Genomic DNA, 14,300 nt, shown 5'->3' on the forward strand with positions numbered 1-14,300 from the left:
TCTAAGAACTATAAACCCTAGCACTTTGGACTACATTTCTTGTCACTTTCCCTGACCTTTCCTTTAACATTACAAAACCAAAAGCAAACCACTGTAATGGATCCAGTCCAGAATAGCCTGAGACCTGCTGGAAGCCACAGAGAGGCTGTTTTGCAGTGCAATTGGAAAGGCAACCCTTGGCCATCAGCAGGAGTGAAAAACTGGGGCTTCTGGCACTGCCTGTGTACAGCTGGATCTCACCTCTGGGGAGATTTATAGGGGTTTCACATACAGTGCAGCCTGAAAAAGCATGTACAAACAGTGCAAGCAAATTCATTTCACCACAGCCTTGTTCTGTGACATCATTCCTTTTCAACAGTAAAAATCACTCAGACTTGAAATCAATCATCCTATATAGGGGCCAGCAACAAGAGAGTGCAGAGCACTAGCGTCAGCATGTGCTTCTGACACGATGACAATATTGGTATCATCTCTTTCTTTCTGGGGCCATTGGGGATGTAGTTTATTAAAGTATGCTAGTGTTTCCCAAGCCATTTTGCTTTAGGTAAATGTATAGCCATTGTGCCACGTGTGTGTGTGTGTGTACAGCTGCACATTTGACATACCTCCTGAAGATTGTTTTGCTAAGGTCTGTGATTTTCTATACAATTAGAAACCTATTTTCTGCAAGATTACTGAAAACTCAGCTATTCTCCTTGACCTTAACAAAGCTTGCTAAATGCTCCAGTTCTTTTTGGAAAATTAAGATACTCATCTAGGTGTCCTCTGTTATGACTCAAACTGAAACATCTGGTCAAAGGTTTTCCTTAGCCACTGCTAGTAAATTCACTTTGTCAGCAGTGAGTACTGTATCTGTGTTCTGATGATCCCCAGAACTGCCTCAGGCTACAGTGCAGCCAGGAGCTACTCAGACAGGATGGACTTGCTATAGGAATTCATGCTGGCTGGACCTAGGCACACTAAGTTTGTTTCAAATCCTTGTTCCCCACTGTGTTTCCTGCACCAAAAGAGTCAGGTATGACCATGTCACGAAGGCACCTCTGTTTATTCAAACCAACCTTTCATCCTTCAGCTTTGCATCATCACGTTCACCCACAGACAGTCTGCTGTGCTCCCTCAAACAGTTTGCTGTGTCCCACAGGCTTGCTGTAGTTATTGCATGTGTGACTTTTCAATGGTATGGCTTTCCCAGGCTTAAATTTCTGAGTCCTCAATAGGGCCATTCAGAAATACTGCGGTAGGAAGTGATGGTGAAGGTTCACTGGGACGGATAAAGTTTTCAGATGGGAACAGTTTTACTCTAGACACAGCGTGGTCTCGGGTTGACTTACTCTCCACAATCTGGTGCTTAAGTGTTCCCATCTCTGAGTCCCAGGCTTGTCCCCGCCGCAATTTCTTGAAGGTGTTACGGAAACCCTCGGTGCTAAAGTAGTAGATCAAGGGGTCCAGTGTGCAGTTCATGCTGGCAAACATCATTGTTATAATTAATGCTTGGCGCACGGAGGCCTGGGTTTCTGCCTCAACCTTCATCACCCGGGCCTTTATCATCCCATAAACTGCCAGGGTAGTGTTGTAGGGCACAAAGCAGATGATGAAGATGACCAGATTGACCAAGAGGAGACGGACAGTCTTCTGCTGTCGCACGGTCTTCGTCTGGCTGGTCTGGCAGAGCTCCTGAAAGATCCGAATTGAGCAGTATGTCACAGAGCTGAGAGGCAGGAGAAACCCCAAGATTTCAGCCAGGATCACCAGGGGGAAGAGGTTATTCTGCCATATGTTGTCACTAAAACTTTCAAAGCACAGATAAATGGTCTGGTTTTTTACTTTACAGTGGTTTTGTTTGTGAACTATGGCTGTGGGTATGGAGCCCATGAAGATCACAACCCAGACGATGAGGCAGAGGAGCTTGGCCACCTTGGGGCGCCGCAGATGCCGCCAGCGAAGTGGGTGAACAATGGCAACGTAGCGATCCAGGTTGATGCACATGAGGAAGAGGCAGCTACCGTACATGTTGATCTGGAAGACTGAGCCAGAGACCTGGCACAGGAAGCTACCAAAGGGCCAGTGGTGGTTGGAATAGTAGTAGAGTCGCAGGGGCAGAGGAAGTGTGAAGCTGAGGTCACTTATGGCTAGGTTCAACATGTAGATCATCACTACAGACTTGAGGCGCAGGTATCGGATGAATATCCACAGGGCTACCACATTGAGTATCAAACCTGTGATGAGTATCAGGGTGTAAACAGGCATGAGGAAGTGGTGGTTGAAGGTGTAATCCTTGCATGTCTGAGATGTATTGGACGTATTGGATGCTGACATGCCCAACATGGATGAGGGGATGGTCTTGCTGAGATGGCTGAGCCTGTTGATGGGCTAAGGAGGCACAAAGAAGAGCACTGAGGGAAATCGTTCCCCTCTGAGAAGCCACAGGCAGGTCATTCCTGTCATCTGCAGCTGGGAGGTAGATGGGCAAAATCTCTCTTGGCTGGCACTGCTTTGGATTGCTGGTCTGTGGTCATCTGGCAGGGAAAGTAATGTAGACTCTGCTTCTGCCCCTGGTTCAGCAATCTTTCCAGTGGTTATAAGGTGACAAGGTGATGGAGGATCATTGCCAACTGTCAGTACAATTCCTGGTCAGAGTGGAAGAACAAAACAGAAGTGTTTAAATTAGAGGAGGAAATATCTTGGAATGTTAAAATCCCACTATCATGTCTCCTACAGCAAGAACTCACAAAGAAGCCAAAAGACAAGGGAAAATGGACACCAGAAAAGTGAGTAATTACATGGCAGTAGAAGACAGAGCACAGAGAAGGTGGTTGTTGTACAGAATCATTTATCATTCAGCCCCAGAAAATGCACTTTGCTTTGATCACTGCTGAGAGCACAAGAAAGGGACACCACAAGCACACAGGAAAAGTAGTTGAGGCAGCTCCAGAGAAAGAGAAAGAGAAAGAGAAAGAGAAAGAGAGCAGCATTTTGAAGGAAAAACACTGACTGGAAGGGACTTAAAATAAAAATGGCATAGTACTGTTTTATATCAGAGAAGAAGGACTTTGTACATCCATTGCAGATAAAAAGAATTACAGTACAGTTAGACCCGACTCCACCCAAGCTCCTTTTCTTACATAAAATGACACGCACAGACTTCAGTTCCAGGGACTTCAAGTTCCTTATGTTTCTTACATTCATACAGTTCCTTTGGTGTCTTTACTTGCATGGGACCAGTGGTGCTTATTTGGATTGTATTTCCTTATTCTGCTGCTTATAACACCCTAAAGCTTGAAGTGGCCCATGTCCCAGAAATGCAGAGAAGCACAGCCATGGAGGGGAGCAGAATAAAAAGGGAAGTGCCGTGGGATGCATGTGGACAAACGTGACTATAAAGAAGTGTGAGGCTGGTAACCACTCTAGGTACTAACTAGCAGCACTGTCAAAACATTGACCAGATGGAGTGAGCCACCAAAATAGCCTGGGAGCTGGAGCACTTGTGCCTTGAGGAGATACAAGGGAATTGGTCTTGTTCAGCTGGACAAGAGAAGGCTCCAGGTGATACAACAGCAGCACTGGGGTTTGCATGGCAAGGTTTCAGTAGCTGGGAGGGCTGAAGGTGTGGTTCTGTGAAAGCATGCCAGAAATTTCCTCTGTGTTTGATACAGCCAATGCCAGGAGGGACCTGCCACTGGCCAAGGCTGAGCCCATCAATGACGGTGGTAGCACCTCTGGGATAATGAAATGGAAAAGGTTACTGTGAGACAGCAATTGTAGGCAGAGAAGGAAAGTGAGAATATGTGATAGAAACAGCCCTGCAGACACCAAGGTGAGTGAAGGAGGGGAATGAGGTGCTCTGGGCACTGGAGCAAAGATTCCTCTCTTGTCCCTAGAGAAGACCATGGCGAACCCATGTTGGAGCACTCTGTTCCTGAGGGACTACACTCTGTGGAAGGAACTCACACTGGACAGGGATTGTTGTGACACAGTTCCCCACAGTTGTTTGCAGGGGTCAAACAGGTACTCCCACGTAAAAGTCCATGCAGATTGTGATCTACTTCAAAAGAGAAGTCTGCAGAATATCTTTGGTTGATATTCATGAGGTTGATGTTACTCAGCAACTTGACAGGCATGTCAAGCATGTCAGACCTTCTGCATGGCATTGTGTGGCAGTGCACAGATTCAGAGAGAATCTGCTGCAGACAGAAATGTGTGATGACCTCATAGAGAGAAAGAGAATCATTCTGGTGACAACATGTTAAACAATGGAAGTGGAAACCTAATACAAGAGTGTAGACAGCTACCAACTTGCCCATCCCTTAGTGTTGTTGCACAGCTCTATCACCAAAACAGGTTTCTTAGAGAAACTTCTACTGGTTTATCAAATTATATCTGAGTGGATTCTACCCTTCCTAGTGGATGAATACTTTGCATGAAGTCTTATGATAAGCTGATGTGGCAAAAATACAAGGATGTTGTTGGTTTCAAGTGAAATGTTTCATGCTTTAAAAGGTCTCAAGGAGAAGCATCACCAGAGGTCAAAGGAGGTGATTGTCCTGCTCTTCTTTGCAGTGATACAGCCTCACCTTGAGTCCTGTGTGCAGTTTTGGGCAATATAAAAAAACATCGAGCTATTAGTGTACAAAGGTGGGCCATGAGGATGGTGAAGGACCTTGAGGGGAAACCATGTGAGGAGCAGCTGAGGTCACTTGGTCTGTTCCACCTGGAGAGGAGGAGACTGAGGGGAAGCCTCACTGGGGTCTACAACTTCCTCGAGAGGGGAAGAGGAGGGGCAGGCACTGATCTCTTCTCTGCAGTGACCAGTGACAGGACTGAGGAAATGGCCTGAAGCTGTGTCAGGGGAGGTTTAGGTTGGATATAAGAACAGGTTTTTCACCCAGAGGGTGGTTGGGCACTGGAACAGGCTCCACAGGACAGTGGTCACAGCACCAAGCCTGACAGAGCTCAAGGAGTGTTTGTACAATGCTCTCAGGCACAGGGTGTGACTCCTGGGGTATCCTGTGCAGGGCCAGGAGCTGGACTTGATCCTTGATGATCCTGATGGGTCCCTTCCAACTCAGTATATTCTGTGATTCTATAATTCTAGGAGCATATGTCAGCTTTTGCTAGAGCCAAAACCCTGCAAGGAACTGCAGACTGAACAGACTGGTCAGACCTTTATCTTAATGGAAACAAAGTTATTGAGACTGTGACTTAGTGAGTGACCATGACCTGCTGTAACATATGTACTCAGATCAGCCAGATGTCAGGTGAAAAGGATTTATCTCTACAAAGTGTTTTTTTCAAGCTTTCCAGAGGTATTCAATTAACAGATCTAGAAAATATAATATGTAAGCACAGTCCATGCTGTGTCACACTTTCTACCACTAATATTCCATCTCAAATTGTGGCTGGGGAAGGGATAATGTTAAGAACAGTACAATCATGTAGTTACACTGCCTCAAGTCGACTTTCTGCTTCCAGCATCAATTGTAGCTCAAGGAATTTCTTGAGCCACAGATGACCTAGCTGTATTCAGTAGTCCTCAAGGTATTTCTATTTCATTGGCTTTTCTTTTTTTCAGTTGTTTTTTGAGTTGATATAAAATTTACCATCTACATTATCCAGTGCCAGGAGTGCCAAGGAGTTCCACAGCTTACTTGTGCCCCAGGTGAAGAATCACTTTCCATCTCTGATTCATCATCTGCTAGATTCAATTCTTAGCTTTAGTGCTGGAACAGACAGGGCAAACACCATCCCTATTCACCTTCATTTCATGGCTGATAATATTATAAATGTCTACCATATTCCCATATTCCCTCTCAGGAACTCTTTTTTTTTTTTTTTTCCTTTGGGCTAAAGGGTCCTTGTCTTTATAGTTTTTCCTTGTAGAGAAGCTGACCTGTACTTTCAAACATCCCTGTTGCTCTTCTCAGCACCTTTCCACTTCTGCTACAGTCTTTATGAGCCCTGAGTGGGGTGCTGAAAACATGCAGTGCTGATGATGTGGATGCACTGAGCTGTGTAGGTGGAGATCTCATTTGCAAGTGGTAATGGTCAGATCAGTTTGCTTTTTCCCATCACTTCACTAGATAAAATTTCAGCTGTTAGTTTAAGTCCAGTCACTCACACTTCTCTTAAGCTCTGCAGTTCTTTGCAGCCAAACCCCATCTTTTTAAACTTGAATAATTTTATGTCTCCAACAGATTTGTCATTTTATTATTCATCCCTCATGTATAAGTCAAACAGTCCAAGCCTCAGCACAGGTGTCTGACAACTCCACTGAGAAAAACAACCATTCAACCTTCGTTCTCTGTCCTTTCTTTTAGGCACTTTTTATCCAGGCAGGAACTTTTTTTTTTTTTTTTAATTTTTTAAGTGCTATTGGTGAGACTGCCTTTGAAAGCCTTCTGAAAATCCACATGGGCCAATGTCCATATGCTCATTGAGTCCTTTAAGGAAGAACTGTGGGAACAGCATCCCTTTATAAAAGCCATGATGACTTTTCCCCAGTAATTAGATGTGACTGCATGCCAATTGATTTTTTCCTTTATTATAGCTTCTACTAATTTGTTCAGCAAAAACATCAAGCTCCCTGGTCTGAAACCGCCCAAGAGCCTTTTCTTAAATTGAGTCTGCCTTTAAGAGCTGTTTTAAGCAAAGGTTTCTATAACACAATTAGTCAGGTCTTCCACCCTTCAGTTACTTTCGGACCTCTGGGGTAGGAGCCATGTGGTTTTAGACACTGTTTAGTTCATCTTGCTGCTCTGTGGTTGATCCTACTACTGTTTTGACCAGAGACAGTCCTTTTATGAGCTTCTAATAAAGAGTTTGTGCTGTGGAAATCTCCCAGGCTTTCATGACATGAATACCAGTGAAAGAAACCTGTTCATTTTTTTGCCCACCACCATGTTTTCTTTCTTTTCTGAGTCGTCTTTCCTTACATACTCCAGCTTTTCAGCCTTCAAGACACTGTACAGAACAGTTCTAAACTGGCAGCAAAGATCACTGAGAGCAAAAAATAGAATGGAGTTTTTGAGGGGATTTTGTTTTCGTGGGTAGATGGAAACACAGAAGAAAGAGTCTGCTATAGTGTTGGTATGGAATCCAAACTCATAATCTCAGACTTGCCATAACAGATATTGAGACCAAGACCTGAAATGAGATACAGACAGACACAGTCATTGGAAAGATGAAGTTGTGGGTGCAGAGAGTTTCTCCAATGGGCTTTGGAAGTCCTGCTCTGACTGTCCCTCTCTAAAAATGAAAGCTGTGGGTAGGTAAAGCAGGCTGGCAGCAGGGAGACTGATTATCCTTGCTGGTTAATGTCTGAGAGTCAAAAGGCATATTCCTTGTGGCTGCCTCTAAAAGAACCCCAAGTACTCCTTGCTCTGCACAAAAGCTGCCAAGAGATCTCAAGCAACCAGCTGTGTAAAGAGGCAGTGGTGCCACAGCTGAATAATCCCCCTCCTCACAACAAGATGCTGTCTTTAAATCTTGAAGAAACTTTCTGTTTCGTGACTGACCTTATGTATCCCAGGAGGTGGAGGAAGCATTTTTTCTTCCTCTTCATTTTGAGCCCCTGAATACCATCAACTGCCAAGACTGTGACTTGCAAAATCTGTGGGATTTTGACTTTTTTCCTTTGGAGGTTGAGAAGCCCTAAATGTACCTGCATACAGGGTCCAGAACAGGTAGACATGCCCTGAGATGGGGATGCGTGTTTGGCATCTTGCTGCTTGGTCCTGGGAATCCTCTCTCTCCTGGCACTGTCCTACTAGGAGTCACTGCCCCCAAGCACTACAAAAATGATGAAGAATCTGAGTATGGGGCTGAGAAATGAGGTGGAAAAGGAAAGCTGGAAAAGTACTGATGAGCATGCTGCAGGGTCAGTGTTTCAGTTAGTGGCTTGTCACTAAAACCATGGGGAATTTTGGGGCTGCTGTGAGAATGCAGAGAGCAAATATGGCACTGGGGTTCAGAACTTAAAAACCAAACTGCCTGAGTTCACTTACTTAATCTAAAACCAAAGAGGAAACAACAAAAGTGTTGTTGAAACAACAAAACCTCAGCAAATGCAGCTGACTTTACTCTAGAAATTGGATTTTTTTTAAATAAATGTGGGTGCTTTTTACCTGCTATTGGTGCTATTCAGGCCCCACTTTTCATCTCTTTTTCTATTCAAGAAATTAGATTTTTGTGATGATTAGAACCTTGAAGACATTCAAGACTAAGGATATCTTGTTTTTAAAGAGAGATACATGACGTGAAAACGGAGACCTCTGTATTTAACTCATGAGGTTTGAGCACACTGCTATTGCCTCCCGCTTAGGGATGCTACCCCTCTTCATCTCCTGAGAATCCCGTGGAAGAGGGCTCCCACGGTGGCCACCTTGGCAAGTAAGCTCTGCAGGCTGCCTGTGCTTTCAGTATCACAGGATCCCAAAGAAAGCCTCGGTTTGAATAAATACAGAGAGGTGCCTTGCACCTCTAGGTCCACGGGGCAACTGAAGAGGGGCAGATGTCCCCCAATGCCCCGTGGTCAGGCCTGGCAGCGTGTGCACAGCAGTTCACGGGGACTGCAGCCCAAGGTGCCAGACCATCCCGCTCTCCAGATGTTCCCATCTGCCTTACCTCACTTCTGGAGAAGAGCCAAGTGTGGATGCCGGCTTGCTGGCTGGTGGCTGCTCCCACTGCAGAGGTCTCGATCTGGGCGCCAAACCCACAAAGCAGCTTGGATCAAAACAGAACCAGGCAGGCTCTTCATCCAAATCACAGCTACCCCTACTGCACTACAGCTGATTTTACATCTGGTATGCTGCAGTTTGTGTCTTCTCCTTTCTCACTTCCTGATGCACTTCTGCCTGGCTACAAAGCATGAACTTTGTTATCAAAAGCTGATAAGCTAAACCACATCCTACAACAGCAAATGCAATCATGAAAGAAGCAGTACCCAGGTGTCCTTGCAACTGAAGAGACCTGCCCTGGGTCATAGTGCCAAATACTTGCTTGTCTTGCTAACTCAGCCACCCCCAGTACTGACAGAGGAAAAATAAAACATCCCTCTACCCAAAATATTGCTGAACAGGAGGTAGAAGTGAAATAGGGGAAGTGAGAGCAAAGTTGATTTAATTGCTAGCCCGCACAAAGACTTGCAGTCCTGTCACTTCCATTGGCTAAGGGGCCTTGGGATTGAACTCCTGCCCAGGGGCCCAGCTGTGCACCGCTGGCATGCGGCAGAGTCCCAAAAAAAGAACCAGGCTCCGGAGATGTGTCACTGACTGTGGCAAGCAACCTCAGTCCCTGGCATTCAAGGCTACAGGAGGCATAGTGCTATTAAAGTACAAGGGCTGATTTACCAGGACATCATCTATGACCTGGCACTGCCACGTGTAGCTGGGAAGGGAGCTGACCTTGTTCAGAGCCCATCTGGCACTCTGTTGCTTCGAGCCCTATTTCTGCTTTGCCAGTCTCAGCACACCTGGAAGAAGACACGAGTCACAGTGGCACTCCTAATCCCACTGTCATCCTGCCCCAGGAACAGCTGCCCTGTGAAGTTGCTGTGGGCTCCCTTTCTCTGCAGCCCTTGCCTGCTGGTGTTTGATTTTCTCACTCTGTGCCTCCCTTGTTCTGCTGTTAGTGACTCCTCATTCAGGGAATGACATACCGAGGGATATATGTTCCTGCTGCTCATAAATCCTTGGTAGGCACAATAGCACCCGAACAACTGAGATCACCCTGCTTCTTTTCAGGGCCTCTACTTTTTAACCAGACCCCTTTTCTCACTTGCTAGTTGCTGGGATCTTTGTTCTCACAGCTTTTTGTGTCTCTTCAGTTCCCATCAAGGTGTTGCCGCTGATAAAACCTTGCAGATATGCCACGGGGGGTGTCCTTTGACTAAGGAGTGTCTGACACATTCTGTGGGAACTTCCCCCTCCCCTGCAGCCCTCACCCCTCACACACATGAGCACACATCTGGCTGAGCCCAGCAGTCCTGGCTTTTCCACGTGTAAGAAGACAAGGACACAGTGACACACAGCCCAGCCCATGAGCTGCACAGCATCCTCACCCAGACAAGTTCACTCACCTCCCTGGTTCATCAGTGCATCAGCCCACGAGCTCTGTGTCCCCTCACCCAGGTGGGCTCATACGTCTGCCCCTCGCTGTGTTTTGGAGGCTCAGCTCGCGGGGAAAAGCAGCTCAACCCCTGGCGTTTCCTCACTGCTGTCTGAGTGAGCAGCAGGTAAGACCAGATTACTGGGGTGTGTGTTGGAGGCTACACCCTGATGCTGCAGATCCCAACATGCCTGCCACCCCGGAGTGTTGGCTCCAGAAAGCAGGAGCAAGGACCCAAGGAGGAGGGATGCAGGGAGCTGGAAAGGCAAGGAGAGAGGTGAAGTGCACGCTACAAGAGAGAGGCTGCTCAGGTCTGAAAGGATGACTGATAAACCACAGACCTCTTCAGACCTCTTTGTGCAGCAAAACGTGGGAGAGCAGAACAAAGGGTGAATCCTTTTGTGGAAGAGGCACAGCAGGGCCAGAACAGCTCTGCTTCACTTTCTGAATGATTCGGAGAGGAAAAGCAGAAACCTGTGGCTGCAGAGGAGTTTTACCTTCCAAGGTGGTGGGAACAGCTGGCATTTCCCAGGTTGGCTGGGGGAACAGCAGTCTTTTGTCCCAGGAAATTTCAGCTCCCTGGTCACACAGCTCACATTTTCCTGGGCTCCCAGGGGCTCTTAGGAAAGGGATACCCAGTAGAAGGGGGGCAGCCACCCCATTGCGCCTCCTGGGAGAAGGGCAAGGACTCATCCTGGGGAAGGGCAGTCCATGGGGAAGAAATGAGGGAGGTGAATGGAGACCTGCCAGGGAAAGAGTTAAGAGAGCCAGGGAGCAGCTGGGCTGTGTCTGTTTGCTGTAGCTATGTGGGCTGCAGGATAGAAAAGAAGAATCTCCAGCCTGGAGGAGGCAGATGAAGGAGTGTCTTTAAGAACAGTGGATGTGGATTAGGGAGGCAGAAGGTCTCTCTGCTCCCATGAGCCATAGCACTGGTGTGGATGACCTGGCAGGGCCAACCTAGCAGGGTTCTGCGGGCTACAGGGTGTCTGATGCTGGCAGGCACACCTGGACAGCCCACGGTCACAGCCCTGGACTGATTTGCACTACCCCTGCTTTTCAGTGCTGGGCTGGAGCTGCTGTAAAAGCCACTGTTGGGCAGAGGTTGTGGGAAGCCACAGGCGGGGATTCAGGAGGCTGCTGTGCCGGGGTTGGAGGTGGTGAAGATTTGCCACGGAGAGGATGGAACTGGTGTGGCTGTAAGTGGTGCTGATCCATGTCCAGCACGTCGCTGCCGCGACCTGGCTGTAAGTGTGCTTTGTGATTGTACTGTCTGGGTTGGAAAGCCACCTAGGGAGGTGCTGTCTCCAAAGAAAATAGGGTGAGAGCAGGGTGGAAGAAGGAATCTGGGCAACCAAAAAGCAGAAGGGGGCATCTCTGGGAGTATGGAGGGAGAGGGATGGTAAGGCTGAAGAGCTGCAGACCAGAATGGGGAGCAAGAATGTCCAGTTCACAGATAACATGGCCACATCCCCTTCCCTGCCCCACTTCTGCTCTAAGATGTGGCTGGAGAGGGCTAGTCCTGCAGAGGTAAGGCCATGGCTCTAGCCCATCTGCAACTTAACTTCTCCCCTGCCTCATAGATCCTGGCCAAGCAGACATCCCTGCAGGCAGTCCTCCGGGACCGCACAGGGGCTGTGATGGCCTGACAGGGCTAGTGGAAGAGCAGGTCCGCATTTGCCGGTGGCAGCCATGGAGGCGGTGAAGTGAGGTGTGGAGCTGGCTGTCCTCGAGTGCCAGCACCAGTTTCACTGCTGGAACTGCTCCACCCTGCAGGGGCTGCAGGTCTTGGGCAAGGCCGCCATCCAAAGTTAGTGAGGGAATGCTGGCGTGGGCAGACTTGGCATGGTGTCCCTCCAGTATGCCTATTGTCCCCTTGGCACATCAGCCTTTCCTGGGCTAGTGTTCAAGGGTCGCACTGGACCCATCCCCAGAGTGGCCAGTGCCTCCTTCCACATGCTAATATATCTGTCAGCACCGAGCAAACTGAACTGAATGCTCTCACACACATTAGCATTCTGGAGAAACTTCTCCCCATTTCTCCAGATTTGGCATTTTGGTCCCATTGAACCATCCTGGGTACCAGCTCTGCAGACTGGTAAATTTTCTCCCTGACCCTGTCACCCACCCTGCCACAGAGATATGTCACTCACTGACTTCCAGCCTTGGGAGCAGCTGCACCAGGTGAACATCCTGATACATATTTCTCCCGAGCAGTCTCCATCTGACGGCCTCCTTCCTGCATGCAGTGACAGCCTCTTTTCCCACACTGTGCCCTGTAAGTGCCTTTGCCCTCTGCAGATGGGTGCCATTTCTTGTCCCACTGCAGGCACGTGGGAGTCTGCTCTCTCCCACACCATCTCCACTGCCGGCACTGCTTTTGCTGTGATCTGTGCCTGCAGGGAGCTGCACAAGTGTGGCTGAGACCACAAGATCTGAGGGGTCAGCCCTGATGGTGAAGGAAGAAGCGGGTGGCAGGGATCAGGTGGCAGAGGGGAAGGTCCATGGGGGAGACAGACCAGAAAAGGAGACACTTGCATTCTCCACAGATCTTTGGGATATCCTCTCAAGGCTTCTTTTTCCTTGTCTCAAGGCCACTTTCCCTCTGCAGGTTTCCAGTGGTCAGGCTGCTCTGCTAACCTTTCCTATGGGATTACCTTCTCTCAGGCCTTTGTGGACAGCCCTGAGAGCACTCATGAACCTGTACAACAATGAGGCTGGGAAGAAGGTAAGGGCAGGAACACGGGCTGGGAAGCAAACCTGTCTGCAGGGGCTTCTCCCTGGCTCGGCAGAGCTCAGTCTAACCCCCACACCCCAACAAGCCCTTCAGGGCAGCCACATGCTCCCAGAGGAGTCTGCAACCTGCTGCCTTTCCTAGCCCAGCACGGTGCCGATTACCCTGAGCTGGCTCCTGCCTGTGTGGAGGGCTCTCCCAGCCTCCCCTGCTCCCTTCTGTGCAGTCTCTTTTTCTGCACAGACCCCAGCTATGGTTTAGGAAATAATTTACTCTGTTCTGTTCTGAAGGGCTTCCCTGCCCGTCCAGCCTCTCTTCCATAAAGACAGATATCTGCAGGGGCTGCAGTCAGATCTGGTCCCTTCAACATCCTCCCCCTCTGGCCAGATCTGTTCCCATCCCCACAGTCCCGCAGGTCAGAACAGCTCCCATCCCTCTTTCTGCCTCAGGGATTTCTATTACAGACCCAAACCATATTTTTTCCCCCAGAGTGGATCTCCCTCTGTTTGTATTGACCTGGCTTAAAAGGCATTTTTGCTCTTTGCCTTGCCTTGCCTTCCTGCCCCTGCCCCTGATCTCCAGCCCCATGGAGTGTTGGGGGAGCAGCAGTACATGGGAGGTGTTGGGAAGGGTGTCCCTGGTCAGGCTGGCAGCTCCGCAGGCTCTCCTGGCCCACATGCCAGTGGAATGCAAGTTCCGTGGCATGTTGGGCTCCTGCAAGGTGCGCACCTGCTGGAAGGTCATTCCTTCCTTCCGCCATGTGGGCAACGTCCTCAAGGAAAGGTTTGAGGGGGCAACAGAGGTTTACCCGAAGCGGGTAGGTTCCCACAAGCTCCTGGCGCACAAGAGCTCTTGCTTAAAGCCCTGTCTCTGGACATCCAAGAAATGCTTTCTCCAGTGTTCAGCTTTTCCTTCGGCTGGAGAAATGTTTGCAAGAGGAGTTCCAGCAACTGCCACAGTGAGGCTCTCCTCATTCAGTCTGACCTCAGTGCCAGGGAATGTTATGGAACAAATTATCCCAAGCGCAATCGAACAGCAAAAACAGGGAATCAGCCCTAGCCAGGATGGGTTCATAAAAGGCAGGTCCTGCTTGACCAACCTGGTCTCCTTTTATGACCAGATGACCTGCTTAGGGATGAGGGAAAGGCTGAGCATGTTATCTTCTACCTGGGCTTCAGTAAAGCCTTTGACACCACTTCCCACAGCATTCTCCTGGAGAAGCTGGCAGCCCACGGCCTGACCTGGTGCATTCTTGCTGGGTTATAAACTGGCTGGATGGCCAGGCCCCAAGAGTGGTGATGGATAGAGATACATCCACCTGGTCACCAGTGGGGTTACCCAGGGCTCAGTACTGGGACCAGTCCTGTTTAAGAACTTTATCAGTGATCTGGATGAAGGGATCGAGGGTAAGTTCCTGGATGACATAAGGTTGGGTGGGAGTGTTGATCAGCTGGAGGGCAGGAGGGCT

At 48.7% G+C, this 14,300-nt stretch overlaps 1 protein-coding gene and 1 pseudogene across 1 annotated transcript; one reads left to right on the forward strand and one right to left on the reverse strand.

Moving 5' to 3' along the window:
* Nucleotides 1–1,194: 1,194 nt before the first annotated feature.
* LPAR5 (lysophosphatidic acid receptor 5) lies at nt 1,195–2,325 on the reverse strand. The gene has a single exon (XM_062513366.1). It carries the CDS (start codon nt 2,323–2,325, stop codon nt 1,195–1,197), a length of 1,131 nt encoding a protein of 376 aa, XP_062369350.1.
* A 1,297-nt stretch (nt 2,326–3,622) lies between these two features.
* On the forward strand, nt 3,623–13,891 carry LOC134057837 (protein Wnt-4-like; annotated as a pseudogene).
* Nucleotides 13,892–14,300: the final 409 nt, after the last annotated feature.

Source organism: Cinclus cinclus, chromosome 2 (genome assembly GCF_963662255.1).
Source record: "Cinclus cinclus chromosome 2, bCinCin1.1, whole genome shotgun sequence".
NCBI classification, from domain to species: domain Eukaryota; kingdom Metazoa; phylum Chordata; class Aves; order Passeriformes; family Cinclidae; genus Cinclus; species Cinclus cinclus.

What these genes read in the sequence shown, in the direction of transcription:
- LPAR5 (XM_062513366.1), bottom strand. Translation starts at nt 2,325, where the DNA reads ATGTTGGGCATGTCAGCATCCAATACGTCCAATACATCTCAGACATGC.